This window comes from Amblyraja radiata, chromosome 19 (assembly GCF_010909765.2).
Source record: "Amblyraja radiata isolate CabotCenter1 chromosome 19, sAmbRad1.1.pri, whole genome shotgun sequence".
Lineage (NCBI taxonomy): Eukaryota > Metazoa > Chordata > Chondrichthyes > Rajiformes > Rajidae > Amblyraja > Amblyraja radiata.
Genome location: NC_045974.1, coordinates 22,466,809 through 22,493,399, shown reverse-complemented (window position 1 = coordinate 22,493,399; position 26,591 = coordinate 22,466,809). Strand labels below are relative to the sequence as shown.

At 43.9% G+C, this 26,591-nt stretch overlaps 1 protein-coding gene across 13 annotated transcripts in view; it reads right to left on the bottom strand.

The window, feature by feature from the left end:
- Positions 1-2,162: 2,162 nt before the first annotated feature.
- Positions 2,163-26,591, bottom strand: part of osbpl8 (oxysterol binding protein like 8) — a 169,847-nt gene continuing 145,418 nt past the window's right edge. For 10 of the 13 annotated variants that reach the window (XM_033037977.1, XM_033037985.1, XM_033037980.1 and 7 more), the window contains 8 exons: positions 24,804-24,901; positions 23,608-23,697; positions 21,497-21,633; positions 12,769-12,954; positions 10,490-10,643; positions 7,580-7,685; positions 4,945-5,053; positions 2,163-3,774 (listed from right to left, as the gene is read on the bottom strand). In XM_033037977.1, the coding sequence (XP_032893868.1) occupies positions 3,639-3,774; positions 4,945-5,053; positions 7,580-7,685; positions 10,490-10,643; positions 12,769-12,954; positions 21,497-21,633; positions 23,608-23,697; positions 24,804-24,901 (1,016 nt within the window). In that variant the 3' untranslated portion in view covers positions 2,163-3,638. The remainder of the gene's footprint in view (positions 3,775-4,944; positions 5,054-7,579; positions 7,686-10,489; positions 10,644-12,768; positions 12,955-21,496; positions 21,634-23,607; positions 23,698-24,803; positions 24,902-26,591) is intronic. The other 3 variants (XM_033037978.1, XM_033037989.1, XM_033037988.1) reach the window with 2 other exon arrangements.

The following is a 26,591-nucleotide window of genomic DNA, read 5'->3' as shown; positions in this document are numbered from 1 at the left end:
ATGTGTGGAATGTATTATAAGGAGAGGTTGGGCAGATGATCTTGTTTATGATCGAGAACGTTCCTCAGTTTACAGTGGATCTTTTAACTCTATCCCAGTGAAACCCAATATATTCAAGGTGAAGATGGATATTTATGCTGTTATTTCAAGTGAAACATCAAATTAAAGCTGCTTACTTTTTCCGATGGCTGCTAACGAGCTCTGACCCTGCAACGCCACTAGAACGGGCCTTCATGGTCAGGTCAAGAACTATAACAACTGGGACATGAAAATGTGTCAAACTGACAACTGTATACTAACAGTGTACTACTGCTATACACTTGCACTGTATGTGAGATGCTTATCCAAGATGTAGCTAAGTGTTTATGTATACCTGTACTGAACTGAATACAAAAATGAATTTCACTGAAATTATAAAGGTGTTTTATCTGTTCCACTCCCATCCGTACCAGATATTTACCCCCAGCCAACATCTCACAGGAACTTCCTGCATTTAAAAATTGGTTCCCGCATGTCCTACAAGAGGGAACACACTGCAAAATTATTTCATTGGCCATAATATACTTCTGGGCACCGTGAGGTGGTAAAAGGCTTCAGGGAAATACAAGTGTTTGTGGCAGAAAAACACAGATGGCAAAATGCTCAGTTTGTGATTAAAGTAATGAAATGGTGTCATGGAGCCATACAGCATGGAAACAGGCCTTTCAGCCCAAACTGTCCATGCTGACCCACATGTCTGCATCTACTCCAAACCTTTCCTATCCACCTTCCTGTCCACATGTCTTATAGATGTTGTAATTGTACCCACCTTTACAACTTCCTCTGGCTGCTCGTTCAATGTACTCACCACCCTGTGTGGAAGACTTTGTCTCTTAGGTTTCGATTAAACCTTTGCCCTTCCATCTTAAAACTATACCCTCTAGGGTTTGACTCCCTTACACTGGCGAAAAGACCATGGCAATTCACCTTGTCTATGACCCTCGTGATTTTTTAAAACACGTCAGTAAGGTCAGCCCTCCTAAGCAGCAGGGAAAAAAGACCCAGCCAAATCAGCCTCTCCTTAATACTCAAACCTTCCGGCCCCAGTAACATCCTCATCAATCTCTTTTTGCTGTTCCAGGAACATTCTCATTACCCTTTTCAGTTTTATGATATCGTTCTGATAGCAAGGCGATTAAAACTGTGTATGCAGTGCTCCAAATATGGCCATACTAATGAGTTGTACAGCTGTGACATGACACGCCAACTCCTGTACTCAATAACTTGATCAATGAAGCCAACCAACTTGAGTACAGAAGTTGGGTGGTCATTGTAACGAGGTAACGCGGGTCTGTAAGGCTTAAAAAGCAACCAGCATAGTGCGAGAGAAAAATATACTATTGTGCACAATCACCCCAAGGATCATTTTTGATGATGGGGTGGATCGCATTTCCGAATGGAACATCTCGACCACCGACCTTTTAGAACCATCATTACACAGTTTGGAAACTTCAACCCTGTGTGTTCTAGCTGCAAGACATACAAGAGCAGCACAGTGGGCAGTGGTAGAGTTGCTGCCTTACAGTGCCAGAGACCCGGGTTCTATCCTGAACTTGGGTACTGTCAGTATACGGTTTGTACGTTCTTCCCTGTAACCGAGTGAGTTTTCTCCGGGTGTTCCAGATTCCTCCCACTCCAAAGACGTACAGGTTTGTAGATTAATTTGCTCAGTGGCCTCGTTTCCACGCTGTATCTCTAAAGTCTAAAGACGAACACACGTTGTGAATGCAAATGTAAACAATGCATTCTCTGCAGGTGATTTTTCTCCATTTTTGCTTCTTTTCTTGATTTGATTTATATTGAAAATATTGAATGGACTTACCACTCTTGAAACCCCACAAGCTTTGAGGACCATTGACTGCTTGCTCCAAGGTGTCATCTTTAATAGACAATTTTTAAAGAGTATTTTGAAGGCTGAGATTCACAGATACTTGACAGGTAAGGGTGTCAGGGATAATGGGGAAAGGCAGGGGAAGAGGGCTGAGAGGGAAAGATAGATCAGTTTGAATGGTGGAGTAGATTTGATGGGCCGAATGGCCTTATCCGTTCCTATAACTTATGAACATGATTGATCATTAAAAAAAAAGCTCTCACTCTGCAGAAAGATTCACCAACAGGCCACGTGGTTGCAGTAGGGATCACAGATCTTTATTAAATTAGTGATCATAAATATCATTTTACAAAGAGCGTGCTTGCACAAGTGGTTATTGAGTGAAACCCAACATTCCATACCTTGTCACCAGCTTGCTACCATCACCAAAACTGTGACCATACTGTGTTTAGAAACCTTTCCCCAGATGAAGGCAACCTCACCGGGGAAGTACGTTGAAGTGCTCGTGGTGCCGTGGACACTTGTTTCGATATTTATTGGTTAAGTCAACATTGTGAGAAAATGCAGAATTTATGGAAACAAAGTAGTTTGATAAATCTTAGTACAACAAAAGGTTGTTTCACAAATAAATACTTAGGTACATCGATAAAACATTTACATGATTCCATCAATGGCTATCTTTAATCATGTGTTCAACTTTCAATATGTAAAAAAAAAAGCACAACAATATCCTTTTAGGCATAATCTGTGGGTTTTTTCCAAACAGTTACCATAGGTTGCTGCAACAATAACAATTGCTGAGATTCTAGTTTATACGTGGTACTTTATGTGCACAAAATCACTTTTGGATTGAACACCCAGAAATCAAAATTACAGTCCAGTTCTGTGACCAGTTGGAATGGACAAAATAAAGTTACTGACAGCCAGGAAACAAGAATAACTAACGCAAAAGTTAAAAAAAAACTACACTTGTTTGGAACCATTTTTTACAACAAAAGTCAGAATACAATCTGGTTTTACAAGCTACCACATGGGTATTAATGGCAGTATAATATCACGATGCGTTAAATGAACTTAACGACTAAAGTGGAATGTTAAGGCTTTTTTCCCCCTCTATGGCACAGCCCCAACACGTTGTTAGCAAATCCTGAACACTGGTGTGAAGTCTTCCAGAAGGCACTGCTCCAGCCCTCTTCAACATTCTGCCCCGCCAGAATACTTTTTAAAGTACAAATATACCTTGGACCCTGCTGAAAGTGAGTGCGTCTGCAACGAACGAGACCGCTATGCTCACGTGACTCTCTTAAAGGGCTGTAACATTCATATACAAAGCAGTGATTGCGAAAGGGAATGGCAGAAACAGCATTCAGAAATAGCTGCAAGTGCGCGCTGATATGTCAGGTGAGCATTTGTGCCGTTACTGGTATTTTAATACTTACACATAATTTAGTATATGGCTTATGCTAAAACTGGCCTTACTAAAGAAGCTGGAAAAAAATCGATTCTTGCAACTAAGTATGGAGCCGCAGCACGCACGGAGTGTCTTTAAAGCGTTGTGGCTCATTGCCAGATACGTGAGTAAGCTTATGGATATTCTGTACACACAAGGAAATGTTTTGAAAGCACTTTGTTATCAAATGTGAAGCACACCAGGTCCAACAGCTTGCCTGGTGCCTGTACGCGGCAATCCACACCCGCTGAAGAAATCCCCGCTCAGGACATCCAGCCCTGTTGCCTCCTTCTATGGCTTCATTTGGTCAGGTCATGGTTAATTGAACAAGTAATTAACAGTTATCTGAAGCAGGATGAGGAAGAGAATCACCAGGTAGTCCCGCAGTTGCAAAAAGTGGCGATTCGTGTTGGTCTGGCTTACTGAAGTTCGATTTCGTAGAGCTGCCAGACTTCTAAACAAAGAATTCAAACGCCACTTAGTCCAAGATATATGCATTGCACCAGGTTCAATAAACAAATATTTCCGTCGGTGTTATCTGCCTCCGAAAAAAGGTCGATCTTAATCAAATATTGGTTGGGTGCATACGTTTACAGCAGTCTATCATTTGCTAAAAATCTCTTGCCAACAATGTGACCTTTTCATCTGCCTCAAAGTTAAAAATCAGCAAGGTAGCAGAGTAACCGAGGAGGATCTGACCGTTCACGGCGTGAGATGGGAGAAAAAGGTAGGGTGGGAGCAGGGAAGAGGGAACCTGATGAGGGGCGGTGGATACAACGCAAGGGGAGGGAAAGAAGATAACTTTCCTTGAAAGTGGCGTCACAGGTGGAGAGGGTGATCGAGAAGGCTTTCATCAGTCAAAGTATTGGGTAAAGAAGTTGTGAGGTCATGTTACAGCTGTAGAAGACATTGCTGAAACCACATTTAGAGTATTGTGATCAGTTTTGGCCACCCTGTTAAACTGGAAAGGGTGCAGAGAAGATTTACGAGGATGATGCCAGGACTCAAGGGCATGAGCTACAGGGCGAGGTTGAGCAGGCTAGAGCTTTTTCTATTCCATAGAGCGCAGATGGATGAGGGGTGCTTATAGAGGTGCATAAGATCATGAGAGGACGAGAGGGCAAATATGAGGAGGAAGAGGAATAACTCAGCGGGTGAAGTGATCATTTCTGGATGAAAAAAAAGGTGACGTTAAGGGTAGAAACCCTTATTCAGACTGAAAGTGGGGATTGGGATGGGTAAATCAGGTCCGGCGACAGAGGGCCTCAGGGAAGGATGGAGCGCACAATGGCCCTTCACCCTTCCTCCCCATAATGGGCTCCATCCTTCCTGAGGTCATCTGTTGCTGGCCCTGATTTGTTCTGCCCTTTTCTCAGTTTATTCCCCCCCCCTCCACGACTACTTTCAGTCTGAAGAAGGATTCCGACCTGAAGCACCAGCTGTCCATTTTCTCCTGAGATGCTGTCTGACCCGCTGAGTTACTCCAGCACTTTGTGTGTATCTTCGGTACAAACCAGCAGCTGGGGTTCCTTCCTACACGAGCTGAGATCAGGATCTCCGTCTGCAGAAACAGGCATCAATCCACCATCCAACCCTGCCCTACATTTAGCACTCCGCCTCTTACCTGTTGATCTCCTCTTGTGTACGCTTTATTGAATCTATGGCACCAAGTAGTTCGTTGAGATCACTTGTTTTCTTCCTCAGTCTCGTGCTGTGCTTCCCCGTCTTTTGTTCTGTGAGAAAAGCACAGAATGCATCACAGTGAAGCGAGACACACACGGCAGAGCCAACACGAGGAGGCTATAGCAGCCGTCTCTCATCAGGGCACAAGTTGCTGGAGGAACTCATCAGCTGGAACTGGTGCAGAGAAGATTTACGAGGATGTTGCCAGGACTCACGGGCCTGAGCTGGAGAGAGAGGTTGGGCAGATTAGGACTCTATTCCTTGGAGCGCAGGTGGATGAACAGTGATCTTACAGAGGTGTACAAAATCATGAGAGGAATAGAAAGGGTAAACGCAGAGTTTCTTGCCCAGAGCAGGGGAATTGAGAAGCAGAGGACATAGGTTTAAGGTGAGGGAGGTAAAATTTAATAGGAAACTGAAGGATAACTTTTTTTTACACAAAGGGTCTGAGTGCATGGAATGAACTGCCGGAGGAGGTACAATCGCAACTTTTAAGAAGTACTTAGGTACATGGATGGGATGGGCTTTGTGAGATATGGGCCAAATTCAGGGTGGTGGGACTATTGTAGATGGGCCATGTTGGTCGGTGTGGACAAGTTAGGCCGAAGGGCCTGTTTCTGTGCTGTATGACTCTAGGAGGTCAGGCAGCATCTCTGGAGAATATGGATAGGTCTGACCCAAAACGTCATCTATGCATGTTCTCCAGAGTTGCTGCCTGACGCACTGAGTTACTTCAGCACTTTGTGTCCTTCTGTCCGTTAACCAGCATCTGCAGTTCCTTGTTACAGGAATCGCTCATCACGTCCTCACCACACTCGAATGTCCGCAGAACGCCAAGCAAACAATCCAAGCAACATTGCTGCTCAGGTTTTTAAAAAAAGGAGATATTCAGAGCGTTGGCGATAAAAATCTGTGGGTTTACACGGAGAGGTTGAGATGGAGGGAATTCCAGTACTTAGAGCTTATGTCGCTAGAGATAAAGCTGCCATGCTGGTTAGATGCAGTGAGAGAGCACAACAGGCCAGACACTAGACATACAGCACAGAAACAAGCCCTTCAGCCCATTGAGTCTGCGCCGACCAGTGATCACCCCGTGCACTAGCACAATCCTTCACACAAGGGACAATTTACCTTTTTTTTAACCAAAGCCAATTAACCTATAAACCTCCACGTCTTTGGGGTGTGGGAGGAGACCAGATCACCTGGAGAAAGCCGGGAGAACGTACAAACTCCACACAGACAGCGCCCGTAGTCAGGATCGAAGCCGGGTCTCTGGCGTTGTTAGGCAGCAGCTCCACCTCTGCACCACTGCGTTGCCTCCGAGTTAGAGGACTAGAGTGCAATGTGGGGCTGGAAAGGTAACGGCAAGGTGAAGCCAGCAGGGATACATGTTGTCAGTTGTTAAACACTTGGGAATTTCTGCTGCTGTGGCAGTGAGAAATGTTAGTTCAGAGATGCAGCATGTTAACAGGCCCTTCGGCCCAATGAGTCCACGCCGACCATCAATCACCCCTTCACACTCGTTCTATGTTATTCCACTTTCGCACCCACTCCCTACGCACTAGGGGCAATGTACAGAGGACAAGCAGATAGGATGTGTCTAAATATCTTTACGAGGAAACCCATAAAAAGTAAAAATAGGCACCGCTACCCTTAACTCTGAATGTTAAAACTGTGACCATCAGCTTCCTCTAGAAAACCACGGGCTCATGAACACAATGCTAACCTCAACTATGAACTGCAAGGGCTGTCTTTGTTTATATTTAGGACTTTGGGTTTGTTGCACGAGTATAGTAGTGGATTGAATTAATTTGTATTTTGTTTATTATACATTATCAGTGTGTATTGCCTTTGCTGGCCTATGCTGCTGCAAGTATTTATTTGGTTCCATTATCAGTATGCAAGACAATTAAACCATCTTGACTTTCTCTTGACTTTTAAAGTGAAATGGTTTGGGAACGGCATGTCCAGCTAATCCTTTTCAATAAATTGTGGAGCATAAAGTGGTGCCTGGACAATGCCACAGATCTGTGCTGAGGTGGTGTTTCCTTGTAAAATAGTATTCGAATAGAGCATGGAGTTGAACTCAATTAAACAACCCACAACCCAACGTTATAAACGATGTGTTTCTCTAATTTCAAATAACGTCTGCATTCCCTCTCTCCCCCCTACCCTAGTCATCCTACCAATCCCGCTGTTCGCATGCCTCTGATTACCACCTTTTGCCCAGCCACAATGGGCCATTATGGGTTCCATCCCTTCCTTGGTCATCTACTGGCGGCCCCAATTTGTTCTGGCCCTTTCCTACCTCAGTTCCTTCCCCCCAGCCACCCACTCAACTTTCCGTCTGACGAAGGGTTCCAATCTGAATCATCACTCATCCATTTTCTCCAGGGATGCTGCCTGATCCGCTGAGTTACTTCAGCACCTTGTGTCTATCTTTGGTATAAACCAGTGTCTACAGTTCCTTCTACACACTCAGTTAAATATACCTTGATTAGTGAGTGAGGAAGTAAGTTAAAGAGTGAAATAAAAGAGGTTTGGCGGAAGGAGAAGCAAGAAGAGTCCATACACACTTTCACTCTCGGAGGAGTCCTGTCGGTCGAGTTCTGGGCTGGAGCAACCACTCTCAGGACTCGGCTTCCCACTGGGTTTACTCCGGATTCTCTTTGGCACAGAGACCTAGAGCAATGACAGAGCACAAAATAAGCCTCACGCCTTTTAGCTGGCTAATGCGCAAGGGAATTATCATGGGATCACAGACCAGAGGATCGTACAGCACAGAAATGACCCTCCTCATCCACACCACCCGATACCCAACCACGCCAACTCCATTTGTTCACATTAATGCAGGTCCCGCTACTCTTTTCCTATGCATGGAAACACCTTCTCAACGTTCTAATAGTATCTGCCTTACCACATCCTATCGGCAACTTACTCGAAATATTCATTACCTTCGGTGTGAAAAAAAAACTTCCACTCAGACCTTGAGTTCATTTCTCCGCTCCCCTTTCTCACCTTAAACCTGGATCTTCCAGTTTTGGACAACCCTAGCCCGGGAATAAAGATTCAGGCGATCTATGCCACTCATGATTTTCTTGAGTCATACAGCATGGAAACGGGCCCTTTGGCCCAACTTGTCCATACCAACCAAGATGCCCCATCCACGCTAGTCCCAGATGTTTGGCCTATGACTCTCTAAACCTATCCTATCCATGTACTTGTCCAAGTGTCTTTGTTGTTATTGTACCTGCCTCAACCACTTCCTCCTCATATACCCACCACCCTCTGTGTGAAAATGTTGTCCCTCAGGTCCCTATTAAATCTTTCCCCTCTCACCTTAAATCTGTGCTCCAAGGTCAACTCTAAAATGATCATATCAGATTCATTGTTTCTAAACAATTTATCTTTGTTAGGTATTCCAAAAAATGTTTCTTTGTTTAAACTGATTTATTAATGGCTACAATTTTAAAAAATATAGATGACCATCTATTTGTCCAAGATTTGATTTCCTCATACAGGAAATTAAACTATCACCATCTCGCGTTTAAAACCCAATAGCTAACATTTCTAAACACCTGTTTTCGCTTTTTTATTATGGGGTATTGCGTGTAGAATGATGATAAGAAAAAAATAATTGAATCCATTTTAGAATAAGGCTGTAATGTAACAAAATGTGGAAAATGTGAATGGGTCTGAATACTTTCTGAATGCACCATATGTATAAACACTGCTGTAATTTCTACATGGTGAAACCAAAATGTATAAAAATGGCCTTTATTAAAATCTGACAATGTGCACTTTAACCACATGTGATTTTTGTTCTATTACAAATCTCAAATTGTGGAGTACAGAGGCAAATAAATAAATGATGGGTCTTTGTCCCAAACATTATGGAGGGCACTGTACGCAATCAGAATAGCACAGGATTTATCAGTCAATATTGACAAACCAGCAGTTTAGGCACTTGTTCAGACACACTTGTTTGAATAGGTATTGTTTACAATGAATGTTTGGCCTGGGACATTTCTTTTTTATCTATATCTTGCTTACTGATTGGGCGAAGATTGATTAATTGTTGTTTTATGGATTTGTAACCTAACTTAGGTGGGAATCCATGTTGGCTATTCGCCAATCTGAAATTTGAAGAAAGGTCCTGACCCGAAATGTCACCCATCCGTTTCCTCCAGAGATGTTGCTGGACTCGCTGAGTCACTCCAGCACTTTGTGTCTATCTTGGCTATTGGCCAAATCTCAGCTCAACATTTTGAAAAATCTGGAAGGACAACAACAGCAGCAGCTGTATGGATGGACACACCGTGGCCTCCCAATCACACTACATCTCAGCTTGGACAGACGCTAGCCAATGTTTCAATGGAGCACGACTAAATCTTGGAATTATCAACTGGACAACTAATATGGACGCACGTTCATCACACGGACTGCAGCAGATTTAAGTTAATTCACTATCATACTATCAAGGACATCCAAGAACCTGGTCTCTCACAAATGAAGTGCAGACCCTGAGAATGGAAAATAAGTTTTAACATTTAGGAAAGTATGTAACTTCATGATGTACAGCATTCACGAGTCATTATTCACATTAAAAAATGTTTCAGTAAAACGTCACAAATGAAACATGACAATATGCTGGGACACGGCACTCCGTGATTCGGTACAGAATGTAGCTTCTTACCCACAGTTGTGCACAAACACTACTCATTACTAGTTCCGCCACCCTGGGTGTTACAGTTTAGATCCCATTGTGTGGAATAAAGGCACTACTGCTCGTCACTGGGGATCTCTGAAAGAGAGAAGGGAGGCTTGGGCAGGCACTGGAATGATGGAGGTGGAGAGAAGGTCTAAGATGAAACAATATACGTTCTGCCATACTTCACTGGCATTCGGTGGACCGAAGAAGTACCGACATTTTTGTTATGTTGCACCCATTTTGCAAATGGAACATAGAACTGTACGGCTCAGGACCAGGCCCTTTGGCCCACAATGTCTGTGCCGAGCACAACGCCAGTTTAAATTAATCTCATCTGCCTTCATGGATAAGGCCGTCAGGGGTTATGGGGAGGATAGGTGAATGGGGTTGAGAGGGAAGGATAGATCAGCCATGATTGAATGTCGGAGGAGACTCAATGGGCCAAATGGCCTCATTCTGCTCTTTTAACATGAACGAACCTCTCCTTGTAGATACCACTTAAATTAGGACTAAAATTCAGGAGGTAAAAGCCCACAGTAGTTATTTTATTCTGAAGACGAAAGCCCCTTTGAGGTACATTTCCTTTGAGGTTTGCTGAGTAGGGGGGAGGAGGGGGATAGCATCTGAAAAACCAATAGTATCAAACAAACCAACTTCATTCTTGACCGATTGGTAAGAGTGAGTGATGGGAAGGTGAAGAGGATAAAATAACTGCTTGAGATGTTGACGAGCACCAGTAACAATAGGTTTTACATGATTCAATCTTAAAACCTACCTGACGCTTGTAACTGTCTTTCCTTGCCCCTTGGTTACTGAGACTAATTATACTGGCAGAACGTACCATTGGAGTGCGGTGCCAAACTTTTGACTGGATGACACCTTCTTTCTCATATTGAATGAGGTCATTCAGTGGATCCCAGGGCCTGGTGCTGCATGCAAGAAAATATGCTACACAATTAGTTTGAGGCAAAGTACTTACATTAACTTAATACACAACTTACATGTTTTATCATGACTGCATGTATACTGTTTATTCTGTGAGCTTCATGTGAATAGGTGGTAGAGCTACTGCCTCGCAGCGCCAGAGACCCAGGTTCGATCCTGACCTTTGGTGCTCTCTATGTGGAGTATGCATGCTCTCCCCGTGACCGCGTAGTTTTCCTCCAGGTCTGTGTTGGTTTTCTCAAAGACATGCGGGTCTGTAGGTTAATTGGTCTCTGTAAATTGCCCCTAGGGAGTGGATGAGAAATTGGGATAACATAGAACTAGTGTGAACGGGTGGTCGATGGTCAGGGTGGATTTAGTGGGCCGAAGGGCCTGTTTCCATGTTGTGTCTAATCTAAACTAATCTAAACTGAAGAATATTATTGCTCCCAGGTGTATGTGACAATTAACCAATCTGAATCTGATGAAGTCAGTTGTGGCCATGCTGCAAAATGACTGAAACCAAGAGGAGGGAACAAAATTAAAGTAAAGGACATGAAGCTGGTAGACTTCATCACGTCTCCAGAAACATTCAAAATGCTTTATACACAATTTGCAGAGTCATTTCATACCCTGTAAAATCCTAAATTACACTTTGTGTCGGCTACTAAGAACGTACATGGTGTAGGTCAATCGGCTTTGGTAAAATTGCAAATTGCCCCTCATGTGTAGGATAGTGCTAGTGTACTGGGTGATTGCTGGTCGGCACGGACTCGGTGGGCCAAATGTCCTGTTTCCGCACTGTGTCCCTAAAATGTAAACTGTGTGCAGAAAAACTAATTTCACCTCACCAAGGTACATGTGGTAATAAAGTACCACGGAACTATTGAGCTAAGTGAACTTTTAAGATGTTAACCACTGTGCAGCAAGGAACGTCTGTGAAGACTTTGGGAGAACTCTCTTCTCCTCAAATACTGCGGAACCTGCAGATTTTTACAGAGCAAACTGCACAAACCAACCAGGAGGATGTCAGGTGAGAGGGGAAAGATTTGGTCGGATCCCCAGGGGCAACTTTTCACACAGAGGGTGGTGGGTGTGTGGAACAATCTGCTGGAGGAGGGTGAGTAAAGTACAATGACAACATTTAAGAGACATTTGGACAAGCACTTAAATAGGAAATGTTTAGAGGGAGACGGTCAGATGGGACATTATGGTCGGCCTGGGCAAGTTGGGCCAAAGGGCCTGTTTCCACGCTGTATAACCCTATGACTTTATCTGGACTATGAATTAAGCTGTTTGAATGAATCACAACAGACCCAATGAACCAGGTGCTGCACTAAACTCCACAACAGAAGACTAAAGGGCCTGTCCCACTTGGCTGTCATTCACGTGCCATTTATGCGACCCCGTCGTCGCGTTGAGACGCACGGGTAGCGTGTGGGCCGCGCGGGACGGTTGCATGGAGAAGCGCGGAGGGGTATGGAATTGCACACGGTATCGCGCGGCGCTCCAGGATTTTGTGGGGCACAAAATCTTCGCGCGCCTCCGGCTTGACGTACTGCGTATGCACACGGGCGTATTATGGTCGCACACAGGCGTCCTGACCTCATACATGTAGCGCGTGGTGACGCATGATTACGTCACCGTGCGTAACCATGCGCCGCCGCTCGCCGCCCATACGCAGTCGGCCACAATGAGAAAATAATTACGCTGTAAGCATCAATGCTTTCAGAGTCATGCCTTCAGAGTAACACCTTAATAAGTATTTTTGAAACATCCTTAGTTAAGGATGTTTCAAAAGTTAACATCCAGGTAAGGATTGCAGATTTTATCTCCTAAAAGAACACTAGTAACCAAATCAGTTTTTTTTTAAAATAACCTCCAACAATTTTACTAACACCATTAAAAAATTTGCAAACTAATTCTTAAGCTGGGTTCAAACCCTCAAACTGATATAACGGAATACAATTTTGTGTTTGTTGGGAGTATTTCAGAAAGTTTAAAAGTAAATGAATTTTTCCAGCAAACAATAATTTTATCAATATTTCACTTAACAAATGATGTCAATACGCTGACTAATTCTACTTGCATAAGGCGAGCAGGAGTGGAAGTAACGTTTCGAAGGCTTACTCTGCGTATTTATATTGCCACTCTCCCGTAATCAGATCATGCTCAAACAAGCGAGGCATCCATTCTTCTTCCTTGGATTTCCGCCGTTTGGCAGCTTGTCGCTGGGCTTCTTCCAGTACGAACTTCTCTCTCGTGGCTTCATGCTGGTCCTTGTTGTGTATCGCTCGCGTTACATGCTGCCACAGTCTAAGGAGATGGTCACAAGGAAGACAGAGACAGATAATGAAAATTAAACAAGTCCTTCAAGAAGCCGCAACATTCAAGAAACATTTAGACAGCTACATGGATAGGACAGGTCCAGAGGAATAAGGGCCAAACGCAGGCAGGTGGGACCAGGACAGATGGGTCGGTGTGGGCGAGTTGGACCGTCTCGCCCACTGTTTCCACGCTGTATGACTAAGTCCTCGCAAGCTGTTCTCAAAACATAAAACACAGAACAGCACAGGAACAGGCCCTTTGATTCACAATATCTGTGTCGAACATGATGCAAACTTGAGATGTAGATACAGGGAATTGCAGATGCTGTTTTACAAAAATAAACACAAAATGTTGGAGTATCTCAGTGGGTCAGGCTGCATTTCTGGATAGATGATGTTTTGGGTCAGGACCCTTCTTCAGACCGAAGAATGTTCCCAATCTGAAAGGTCACATCCATGTTCCCCACAGATGTCGCTGGACCCGCTAAATGACTCCAGCACTTTGGGCCTTTGTTTATGATGCTAAATTAATCTAATCTCCTCTGCCTACACGTGATCCATTGGCCATTTGCTGTGTCTTGTTGGATGACACTCCTGATTGGGAATCTGCAAGTTATGGCTTTAGATCTCAGATGTTCTCACTTCATAGAACATAGTACATATATTTTTCAAGAAAGAGATTTATGATTGTTGACGTTAAAAAACAAACCCTTTGGTGACACTGAATTTTACCAAACCCTAGAAGGTTTGCTCCTTTGGCAAAACAACAAACTCACATGCACAAGATGCCACATATTATCGTTGGATAAAAGAATAGTTCATCTGCTTTAGTAAAATACAGAGTGCTGGAAGAACTCAGTGGGTCAGGCAGCATCTGTCGATGGAGTGGTGGCATTTTGGGTCAGAACCCTTTTTCAGACCAATTACAGTAGGGAGGGGAGAAAGCCGGAAAAGTGGTGGGAGTGGAGTATAACCTGACAAGTGAGAGGTGGACACAGGTGAGGGGGAGGGGGGGGGGGGGGGTTGACTGGCTGATGGATGGGCAAAGGTTAGAGATGAAAAGGAGACGAAAGGGTGTCGGATAAGCAGAGAAGCAAAGTGAATTGTAAAGCCAGAGGCAGAGAGGAAGAAATGAGTGTGCAGTGGGATAGGGGGCACAGGACAGGGGGAGGGGGAGAGTGTTACCTGAAATTGTAGAACACTGTTCATACTGTTGGGTTGTGAGCTACCCATGCGGAAAATTAGGTGCTATTCCTCCAGTTCCAGCTTGACGTGCACCAATTTCCCCTACTATTTCCCACCCCTCACATTTATATCCATCCCTCTGGCTGCACATTTCACTCCGTATCTCTGACATCCTTTTCACCTTTTTAGTCACTTACTCCACCTATCTGTCAATGAACCTCCCCCCCCCCCCCCCCCCCCCCCGACCCACTGAGTAATGTCAGCACTTTGTGTTTTCCCTCAAGATTCCCGCGTCTGCAATTCCTTGTGCCTCCACACATTATTATTGGATAAAAGACTGGTTAACCTGCTTTAGTGTTTGGCCAGGAAGGACTGTCAACTAAAATACCACAAGGTCTCCATATTCTTTAAATAGTAGAGGAAATATCTGATGTTCTCTGGAATAGGTAAGACATAATTAATTTGTTTCTAAATGCACATATTGCAGGAGTATTAGCAGCCACCTTTTAAAATCCTGTGCAATTTTCTGTTGCAGTGATGCATCATGATACTATTAGTTTAGTTTAGCGATACAGTGCGGAAACAGGCCCTTCGGCCCACGTAGTCCACACTGACCAGCGCACACTCTGTACACTAACACACTCGTACACATTAGGGACATTTTACAATTTTTGCCGAAGCCAATTAACCTACAAACCTGTACGTCTTTGGAGAGTTGGTGAAAACCGGAGCAGCCGGAGAAAATCCATGCGGTCACAGGAAGAAGGTACAAACTCCATGCAGACATCACCCATAATCAGGATCGAACCCGGGCGTCTGGCGCTGTAAGCAACTCTACTACTGCCCCACCGTGTCACCCCTGGTCTTTGGTTATACAGGAAAGGATTCTCTGAATGCCAGTGTAACCAGACATCATAATACTTAAAAGTATAATTATTTATGCAAGATAAAAAGGCTGTGCATCTATGCTGCTGACTGGAATAACTGAAAAACTATCTCTACATGGGAACGCACAGATCTGGGCAAGATCATTGTGAATTATCTATTCAGTCCTGCGGGAATCCCGATGCACTGCAGCTAATTAATCATGTACTCTGCAGGAAAGTGAAGGCACTTGAACAAGCCAAAAGATTATTTCCGTTTCACTTCTGAGATGTAGAATGAAGCTACAACTCAGGATTTCTGCTTTTGCACGCTTAAGGCGAAGGCAGAAATGTAGCAGAGCTGTAGTTTAATTCTACAACTCAAAAGTGAAAAGGAAATGATCTTTTGGCCTGTTCTCAAAAAAACATGACATAGAGACAGCAAGCACAAAATGCTGGAGAATCTCAGCAGGTCAGGCTCCATCTCTAGAGAAAAAGGATGGGTGACATTTCAGGTCAGGACCCTTCTTTAGATCCGACCCTAAAATGTCACCCATCCTTTTTCTGCAGAGATACTGCCAGACCTGCGGAGTTACTCCAGCGGTTTGTGTCTAACTTTGGTATAAATCACCATATGCGGTTCTTTGTTTCTACATACAGAAGATGTTTGTTTTACATCAATTTGCAGTAGAGAAACACATTGCTCAGTTCTGCATGTTGGTGTTCCACGTAAAGCTGGCTCAATGATAACCTTCTACACCTTGCTCCCCCACATACTTATCTAGCTCTCTTTTCAAAGAATATCTGGTATTGGCTTATTATTGTCACGTGTACAGAAATGCAGTGAAAAACGTTGTTTTGTGTGTTATCCAGTCAAAATGTACAGTACATCAAGGTAGTCAAAGAAAACGAGTAGCGAGAGTGAGAGTGTGTGAGAGAGAGCAAGAGCACGAGAGTGAGAGAGCGAGAGCGAGTGCACCGGCTACAAGAAAGTAAATTGGAGATCATGAATTTGTCAATTTGTCTTGATAGCTTCCTACAGTTGCAAATCCCACAGTATATTCACCCTGTAGGTAAAGAAGGGTTTCTTGGATTTAATTAATTAATGGCTCTTGCATTTGTGCTTTCATTCCCCTGGTCTGCCTCCTACAGGGCCACGACAGTATGCCCAAGAACAACGGCAACTCTATCATTAAGGATGTTGATGACACCACTGTTGGCCACATCAACGATGATGAGGCAGAGTACAGACAGAGGTTGGGAAGATTGAGTATTGGTGTCAGAGCAACAATCTAGTCCTTAATGTCAGTAAGACAAAAGAGTTTGGTTGCCTGAAGAAGCTGAGTTGGTGGTTGGTGGGAGGGTGAACACAATCTCAACAGAACCACTGGAGAGATGGTCGACAGCCTCAAGTTCCTCGGCTTCCACATCAACAGCAACCTAACCTGGCCCCTTCACAACGACACAGACATCAACAAAGCATTGGTGTATTTTCTTTCTGAATGTCTTGAGAAGATTCAGTGTGTATCTGGTGAATCTCTTGAACTTTTACAGATGTGCTCGAGAAAGTATTCTGACGTGATGCATGTCAGCCTGGTATGGCAACTGTACCATGCCAGGACAGTTTGACAGCCTGAACCTGCAGAGTGGCGAACACAGCCCAGTCCATCACAGGCTCGTCACTTTCCCTCCATTCAATCTATCTTAATTGTGCATTGCATCAAGAAGGCTGGAAGTATTATCAAGGATGCCTGCTGTCCTGACCATTTCTTTTTCTCTCTTCCACCTTGGCAGGAACCTATTGCATGAGTCAACAGTAAGGCAATTCAGCTTATCATATTGTGGACAAGGAATCATGTGAATTCTCTTGCTCCAGCTATGGAGATTGATGTTAGTTCCAAATGAGCAGCACACTTCAAGTAAAAAAGTAATGCAGGTCTGGCAACATCTGTGAAGAGAGAAGGGCAATAATTCATCACATATAATTCATCATAATCGCTAACCCTCTCCAAGGATACTGCATGTTTTGCTGAGTATTTTCAGCTCTTTATGTTTTTATTTTGGTTGCCAGCATCTGTAGTTTATTTTATTTTTTTGGTTCCTTTATATCTAGCAGGAAACTGGCTGTAATCTTGGAAAAGAATCTGACACCACCGCCTGCACCCATTTATTTTAATTAACCCTTGTTAACCGGAAGCAGGTGACCAGTAAAAGTCAGTATCAAAAAGAATGGTGTGATGCTAGGCCAGTGTTGCAGAGCAGTGCAAAGCCCCTTCTTGCTTTGCTGGTCCCGAGAGTCAAGTCAGGATTAAGTCCAGATTTATGCTGCAAATCTGCCACTGTTACACGTTAGTGAAGCTAATTTATCATCGTTAAAGCATTCAATCGCCCAGCCCTTCACCTTGCTGCACTTACGCTCAGTTTAAGCTTTAATGAGGCGTCAAGCCAGTACCTACAGGAAGATATTGAGCCTAACACTTTCAAATAATTTGGAGAAATTCTACCCATATAATTATGCAATTTCCTGAAACTTGCAAAATAAAGTGAACTGGCTTTCAATGTGGGTGCTCGCCGCTATTAATTGCTGTGGAAAATTTATACCACGTTTTGGTACAGCTTGCTTCTAGGTTTGAATTGAATGCTACCATGTTAATTCTGCTGGTGAAAACCTGGTCTGTTGTGCTGGGCTGTATATGATCCCACGCAATATGTAGGACAGGTCCTCCTTTAAGGCTTTCCACATAGAAAGCTCAATGGAATTGAAAGGCAGATGAATTTTAAAGTATCTGGCATCCATTCAGATTCAGATTAGTTTATTGTCATATGCACCAGGGTGCTATGAAATTCCTTGTTCACGAAGCTCAGAGTATAAGTGCGACACAGTGTTGCAGTGGCAGAGTTGCTGCCTTACAGTACCAGAGACCCGGGTTCGATCTTGACTATGGGTGCTGTCTGTATGGAATCTGTACATTCTCCCTGTGGTCACATGGGTTTTCTCTGGGTGCTCCCGTTTCCTCTCATACTCCAAAGCTATACGGGTTAGTAGGTCACAGTGCCCTCCATAAAGTTTGGGACAAAGACCCGTCATTTATTTATTTGCCTCTGTGCTCCACAATTTGAGATTTGTAATAGAAAAAAATCACATGTGGTTAAAGTGCACATTATCAGATTTTAATGAAAGCCATTTTTATACATTTTGGTTTCACCATGTAGAAATTACAGCAGTGTTTATACATAGTCCCCCCATTTCAGGGCACCATAATGTTTGGGACACAAAAGTGTCATGTAAATGAAAGTAGTCATGTTTAATATTTAAATCATGCTCTTCCAGGCCTGTATTGCACCATCTTTAGCTTATGCTTGTTTTGGAGGCAAGTTCCCTTCAGTTTTCTCTTCAGCATATAAAAGTCATGCTCAATTGGGTTCAGATCGGATGATTGACTTGGCCACTCAAGAATTGACCATTTTTTAGCTTTGAAAAATTCCTTTGTTGCTTTAGCAGTATGTTTGGGATCATTGGCTTGCTGTAGAATGAACCGCCGGCCAAGGAGTTTTGAGGCATTGTTTGAACTTGAGCAGATAGGATGTGTCTATACACTTCAGAATTCATTATGCTACTGCCATCAGCAGTTGTATCATCAATGAAGATAAGTGAGCCCGTACATTCATACATGCCCAGGCCATAACACCCCCAGCATTGTGTTTCACAGATGAGGTGGTATGCTTTGGATCTTGGGCAGTTCCTTCTCTCCTCCATACTTTGCTCTTGCCATCACTGATATAAGTTAATCTTCATCTCATCTGTCCACAAGACCTTTTTCCAGAACTGTGGTTGCTCTTTTAAGTACTTCTTGGCAAACTGTTACCTGGCCATCCTATTTTTGCGGCTAACCAGTGGTTTGCATCTTGCAGTCATGCTCATAATGTTTTTTGTATTTGTATTTCTGTTCATGAAGTCTTCTGCGAACAGTTGTCATTGACAAATCCACACCTGACTCCGTGTTTCTGATCTGTCAGACAGGTGTTTGTTTTTTTTTCTTTATTATAGAGAGAATTCTTCTGTCATCAGCTGTGGAGGTCTTCCTTGGCCTGCCAGTCCCTTTGTGATTAGTAAGCTCACCAGTGCTCTCTTTCTTCTTAATTATAGCTCTCTTAATTATATTTCAAATAGTCGATTTTGGTAAGCGTAAGGTTTGGCTGATGTCTCTAACAGTTTTATTTTTGTTTCTTAGTCTCATCAGAATCAGAATCAGATTTTATTCGCCAAGTATGTTTTGCAACATACGAGGAATTTCACTGGCCAGGTCGGTCATACAATTAAAAGCAACAGACTTAAAAATACATTTTAACGTGAACATCCACCACAGTGACTCCTACACATTCCTCACTGTGATGGAAGGCGAAATAAAGTTCAAGTCCTTCCTGTTGTTCTTCCTCAGTTGGGGGCCTCGAGCCCTCCGTTGACGGGACGATCTTGACTCCCATAGTCGGCAGTGTTCGGGCCCTCCGCGTCGAGGTGTTCAGCTCCTGTATTGGGGGGTTGTCAGCTCCCCCGCGCCCGGCAATAGAACCTCGCGTCGGGGCTGGTTGAACCTTCTGCGGCGTTGGAGCTCCCGACTAACCTCTCCCGAGACTGCGAGCCCTTGATGGTAAGTCCACAGGCCACGGTGGGAGCGATCCCAGGCAAGGGATCCGCTCCGATGTTAAGTCCGCGCCCCGTGGTGGGGCTCAGGACAGTCCGAGACGGCTCCCAGCTCCAGCGATGGTAGGCCGCAGAGTCCGGAGAATGTGATCCGAAAATCAATCACATCTCCGGGAAGGTAAGAACTTGAAAAAAAGTTTCCCCTGATCCCCCCCCACCCTCCCCCCAACATAAAACAAACCGAAGTACATTAAAACAAACTCTTAACAGACACTAAAAATAACAAAAGATGAAAAAACGAACAGACTGCCGGCAGGGCTGGCCATCTCCCCGGCGGTCATAATAGCTTCTTTGACTCATTGGCACAACTTTGGTCCTCGTGTTGATAAACAGCAATAAAAGTTTCCAAAGGTGATGGAAGACTGGAGGAAAGACTAGGTACTGAGAGCTCTCTTATACCTGCATTAAGGAGGCAATTAAACACACCTGAGTAAGTACAAACGCATGTGAAGCCATGTGTCCCAAACATTATGGTGCCCTGAAATGGGGGGAGGGGGGGGGGGACTATGTATAAACACAGCTGTAATTTCTACATGGTGAAACCAAATTGTATTAAAATTGCCTTTAATAAAATCTGACAATGTGCACTTTAACCACATGTGATTTTTTTCTATTACAAATCTCAAATTGTGGAGTACATAGGCAAATAAATAAATGATGGGTCTTTGTCCCAAACATTATGGAGGGCACTGCAATTGGCTTCTGTAAATTGTCCCTAGTGTGTGCGATAGAACGAGTGTACAGGTGTTCTTTTTATGGAGTTTGGTAGATCCTCCCACATCTATAGGTTGACAGAGAACAATGCACCTAATTCAAGATCAAGGTGTTGCATCTCCTGGCTTCAACGTGCCTTTAAACCAACGGTGAAACTTTAACTGGATCAGAACATCTCAAGGTTGATGTGCATCTTCTTAATGAATGGAAAGTTGAAGACACATCACAGTGTAATTTCAACTATGCACTGTGGCGTGGTTCTGATCATGAAGATCATAAGCTGATCACGAAGAACCTTTCTAAACTAATCCTATTTACCAGAAATAAAAATGAACTGCAATGTTGGTTTATACCAAAGATAGACCCATCTTCAGACTCGAAGTCTTCTACATTCTGAAGAAGAATCCCAATCCGAAATGTCACCTCTCCATATTCTTCTGAGATGCTGACTGGCCCGCTGAGTTACTCCAGCAATTTATGTCTGTCCCATTGACCAAAATTTGGTCCTTAACTTCAGAATTCAAGGGCTCAATCTAGACACTGAAACACTAGAACCTGCCTCCACTATCTCCGCAGGCAGCATGTTCTTGAACGTAACACCCTTTGGTTAAAACAATTTTTCATCAGATCCTCTCTAACCCTCATCGTCCACACATTTAAGCCTCTGTCCTCCAGTCAAAGACAGCTCTGTCATGGGGAAAGGTTTCTATTTCTCCGGTCTATGACTGTAATGATTTTGTATGGTCCAGTTAAGTTCCCTCTGAGCCTTCTCTGCTTCAAACAAAACAAACCCACTCCATCCAGCCTCTCATAGTCATATAGAATGGAAACAGACCCTTCGGCCCAACCCGTCCATGCACATCTTGGCAAAAGAACAGTTTGCTAAACAGTAGAACTGCACAAAACAGCACCTGAAATCCTTCCGTGACCCAAAGAACAGACATTGGCAATTAGCTCCAGAATACATTGTTATACGCAATAACACGAGATATAGCAGAAACTTAAAATGTTAAAGGGAGATGAATGGAAAGTAAACTCTTATGGGTGAGGCAAGAAAAGGACCTCACTTTTCAGATTCCATGCTCTGCTGCTCATCAAAGAGGACAGTGCACCGTGTTAATCTCTGTTGTCGGATGTCAGATGTAGGGTTCCAGAATATTTCTGATAGTCCTGTCTTTTTATCATTGATAATCACTTCACCGTCCTGTAGATTAAAGAAGAAAATGGAAATTAATTAATTAATCATCTCAAAAAAACATACTTACAAAAATGTAACAAATATTATGAAGTAGCTTAAATTGCACCACAGAAAGTTTTAAATCGGGATGCATCGCAGCATGATTTGGGAAGAGCTCCATCCAAGACCGCAAGAAATGACAGAGAATTGCGGACGCAGCCGAGACTATCGCACAAACCTACCGCCCATTCATTGACTCCATCTGCACTTCCTGCTACCTCGGCAAGGCCACCAGCATAATCAAGGACAAGCCTCAGTCCCCCTACTCCCCTCTCTCATCAGGCAAGAGATACAGAAGTGTGAAAATGCATACCTTCAGATTCAGGGACAGTTTCTTCCCAGCTGTTATCAGGCAACTGAAACACATTATTAACAATTAGAGAGTGGTCCTGATCTGCCATCTACCTCATTGGAGATCCTCGGACTATTTTTAATTGGACTTTAACTTGCACTAAGCATTATTCCCTTTATCATGTATCTGTACACTGTGGATGGTTCGATTATAATCATGTATTGTCTTTCCGCTGACTGGCTAGCCCGCTACAAAAGATTTTCAATGTACCTTGGTACACGTGACAATTCCTTCCACCGGGTGGCGCCAGCAATGGCTGCCTCACCAACAGTCAGTCTGTCCCTTCTTTGTTGTTTTAATAGTATGTGTTAAATGTATGTGTTTAGTGTTCTTTAGCTTGTTTTATGTGGGGGTGGGGGGTGGGAAACATTTTTAAAATCTCTTATCTCGACGGAGATGTGATTTTTTCCCGTATCGTATCTCTGTCCGCACTGCGGCCTAACATCGAGGAATTGGCGGCCTTTGCTGGAGATCGATTTGGGAGCTGCGGACTTACCGTTGTGGAGCTCGCGATCCCTTTGCCACAGATCGACCTCTGAGCTCCAACCGCGGGAGCCTGCGGACTTTAACATCGTGTAGCTCGCGGTCTCTTGTAAGAGACCGACTTCGGGAGCTCCAAGCTGCGGGAGCTTCGACTGCCCCGACGGATGGTTTGACTGCCCCGACCGCGGGAGAATAAAGTGGAAGAAGATTGGACGTTATTGAACGTCCATCACAGTGAGGAATGTGGGGAATCCGCTGTGGTGGATGTTTATGTTAACCTTTATGTAGTTGTGTGTCTTGTTGCTTTTTGTTTTTAGTATGGCTGAATGGTAATTCGTGTTAATTGGTACACATGACAATAAAAGACCTTTGAAACCAAACTAAACTCGTTTGATTTGAACTCTTCCAAATAATCACAAATCACATTTTTGAGAATATCTGCTTTCTGCTGAGTTTCATAATCCTTCAATGAGGGGGCTGGGGGCTCACCTCCCGCACACAGGAAGCGCTCAGGCGGTTCTGAGGTTGGCTGCGGGAGGTCGAGCGGTGGCCGTGTGAGGTGAGGGACAGCGCGTTCACGGTGTCGCGGCCGAGATGTCCAGATCGATGGGCTGTTGGAGGCCCTGCTGCAGTCGGGGGCTCAATTAGATCAGGCGGCGCTCGAAAAGGCAGTGTGCGCAGATCAGACGTGGCCTGCAGTGGCACAGAGTGGTGGAGGACATGGACAACGTCGCTTGGCTAGGCCGACCTTTCAGCTCCGATCCATTGCTGTCGCCAGGACAACGGGCCTTTATTGCCAAGTGAATACTCTACATTTTTAACTACTCCGAACTTGAAGGGTACAAGATGGTACTGGAGACGTGGTGACTCTTGTGTACTAGCTCAGTGCAATCCACTATTCTCACACTCTTCTATATATGTATGAATGTGCCTATGCATTGTAAGATTTTTACTAAACTGTATGCAAAAAAGAAATTTTACTGCAGCAAGACACATGTGACAATAAAGTACCATTGAACCATATTCTTTCCAATTAAAATCAATTGCACAAATTCTCTCCCATTTGTGTACTTACTCATTCTCACTTACTCATTCACACTACTCACCCAATGTCCTTCCAGGTTGGCTAAAACCTCTGATCCCAGCTTGATCTTTCCAAAAATCTGGTTAACATTATTGTTGCTGCCTAAAAATGGCTGGAGACAATAACATTTTTGATTATACTGAAGGAAAAACCATGGCATTATATATTTCTTTGTGCCGATAAATCAGAGTTGATATAATACTGCCAACTTCCACACTTCAGTAGAGTTGAGTCAGAGACTCTCAGCAATCATTTGTTTCATTCCAAAGTACATTATATTCGTGCAAATACACATCATACAGGGAAAGTGAAGGCCATTGGTTTAATGAGCTAACCCTCCCAAACCTCCCATCAGCTTTCTTATCGTTTCAGTAAGAAGCATTAAACAGTTTTACTTTAGATTAAAAGCAATGTGAAGATGTATCACTGCATTGTCCTCTGCTTCTGAAACTCCCTCCACCTTATAGAAAATATTTAGCACTATTGATCAAGGATGTATTTCTGGGTAATCTGGAACAAAAATCCTAAAAGATAGTTGATGGAAAACTGAAACTCCCAACTATCCTTCCTTTCTACACAGATGTTGCCATTAAACTGAGATGTTGCAAAACAGTGGGTGGACAGGCAGCACGATGGTGCAGCGGTAGAGTTACTGCCTTACAGCGGCAGCGACCCTGAGTTTGATCCTGTCGACGGGAGCTGTCTGTGTGGAGTTTGTACATTCTCCCTGTGACCAGGTGGGCGATCTCCGGGTGCTCTAGTTTCCTCATACATCCCTAAGACGTGTAGATTTGTAGGGTGATTGCCTTCTGTACATTGTCCTTTGTGGTAGGATGGAACAAGTGTGAACAGGAGATCGATGATTGGTGCGAACTCAATGTGTAAAGGGCCACGTTATATCTCTAAACTAAACTAAACAGTGAAATTCAAAATGACAAACTGACCATGCAATGCCTTGTCAGATCAACTATCAGATTGGATACCAGAGCCTTGCATGACTAGTTTAGCCAGCTGGAATCATGGTTCTAAAGTCTGCTTACAGCATTACTTCTAGATAACACTGTCTCGTGCTCTCTGAATGGAAGATGTAAATACAAGTTTTACTTTTTTACCCCCTTAATTTCCAAACAGAAAATTGGTTTGCTAACATTTAGAGTTAAATTACAAGAGAATATCCAAATTTATTCTGAACTAAAGTGAAGGAAACTGTCAACTAACCTTCAGCTTGAACTCAAGTATTGCCCTGTATCCCGTCTTCTCACAGGTGATGTTAACATGACCTCCGAGTTCAAGGGTCATTGGACCATAAACAATTCCTGTTAATAATTTATGGAAAAACCTTAAGTTAAAGCTCTTATGCCTATTGGCTCTAGTGCATACCCAAGACACATTGTTAACAATACATAGGTGGCACAATGGCACGGTGATAGAGTTGCTTCCTTAGAAGGCCAGAGACCCGGGTTCGATCCTGACAACGGGTGCTGTCGGTACAGAGTTGGTACATTCTCCCTGTGACCACGTGGGTTTTCTCCGGGTGCGCTAGATGCTTCCCACATTCCAATGGTTTGTAGGTTAATTGGCTCTGTAAATTGCTCCTAGTGGTTGATCATGGAGGTTGAGAGGTTGATCATGGAGCAAATCAACTCCTACCTCGACAAAAACCTGGACCCACTGCAGTTCGCTTACCGCCACAACAGGTCAACGGAGGATGCGATCTCGCTGGCCCTCCACTCCGCTCTGGACCACTTGGACAACAAAAACTCATATGTCAGGCTTTTATTCAACGATTACAGCTCGGCATTTAACACAATCATCCCCTCCAAGCTGGTTACCAAACTCGCAGAACTGGGTCTCTGCGCATCCCTCTGCAATTGGATCCTCGACTTCCTCACTCACAGACCAGTCTGTTCGTATTGGTGGAAACGTATCAGCCTCGATAACTATCAGCACAGGAGCACCTCAAGGCTGCGTGCTCAGCCCCCTGCTATACTCATGACTGCGTAGCCAGTCACAGTGCGAACTCCATCATCAAGTTCGCTGACGACACCACTGTTGTGGGACGTATCACTGATGGGGATGAGTCAGAATATAGAAGAGAGATCGAGCAACTGCCCATATGGTGCCAGCGCAATAACCTGGCCCTCAACACCAGCAAAACCAAGGAACTGATTGTGGACTTTGGAAGGAGAAGGAGGGGAACCCACAGCCCCATTTATATCAATGGGTCGATGGTTGAAAGGGTTAAGAGCTTCAAATTCCTGGGCGTGCACATCTCTGAAGATCTTTCCTGGTCCGAGAACACTAATGCAATTATCAAGAAAGCTCATCACCGCCTACTTCCTGAGAAGATTACGGAGAGTCTGTCTGTCAAAGAAGACTCTCTCTAACTTCTACAGGTGCACAGTAGAGAGTATGCTGACCGGTTGCATCGTGGCTTGGTTCGGCAATTTGAGCGCCCTGGAGAGGAAAAGACTACAAAAAGTAGTAAACACTGCCCAGTCCATCATCGGCTCTGAACTTCCTTCCATCGAGGGGATTTATCGCAGTCGCTGCCTCAAAAAAGCTGGCAGTATCATCAAAGACCCACACCATCCTGGCCACACACTCATCTCCCTGCTACATTCAGGGAGCCTGAAGACTACAACAACCAGGTTCAGGAATAGCTACTTCCCCACAGCCATCAGGCTATTAAACCTGGCTCGGACAAAACTCTGATTATTATGAACCCATTTTCTGTTATTTGCACTTTATCAGTTTATTTATACATGTGTGTATATATTTATATTATGGTATATGGACACACTTATCTGTTTTGTAGTAAATGCCTACTATGTTCTGTGTGCTTAATCAAAGCAAGAATTTCATTGTCCTATACAGGGACACATGACAATAAACTCACTTGAACTTGAACTTGAACTAGTGTGTTGGATGAGAAACTGGGATAACATAGAACTGGTTTGTGGGTGATTGATGGTCGGTACGGACTCATCGGCCAATGGGCCCGTT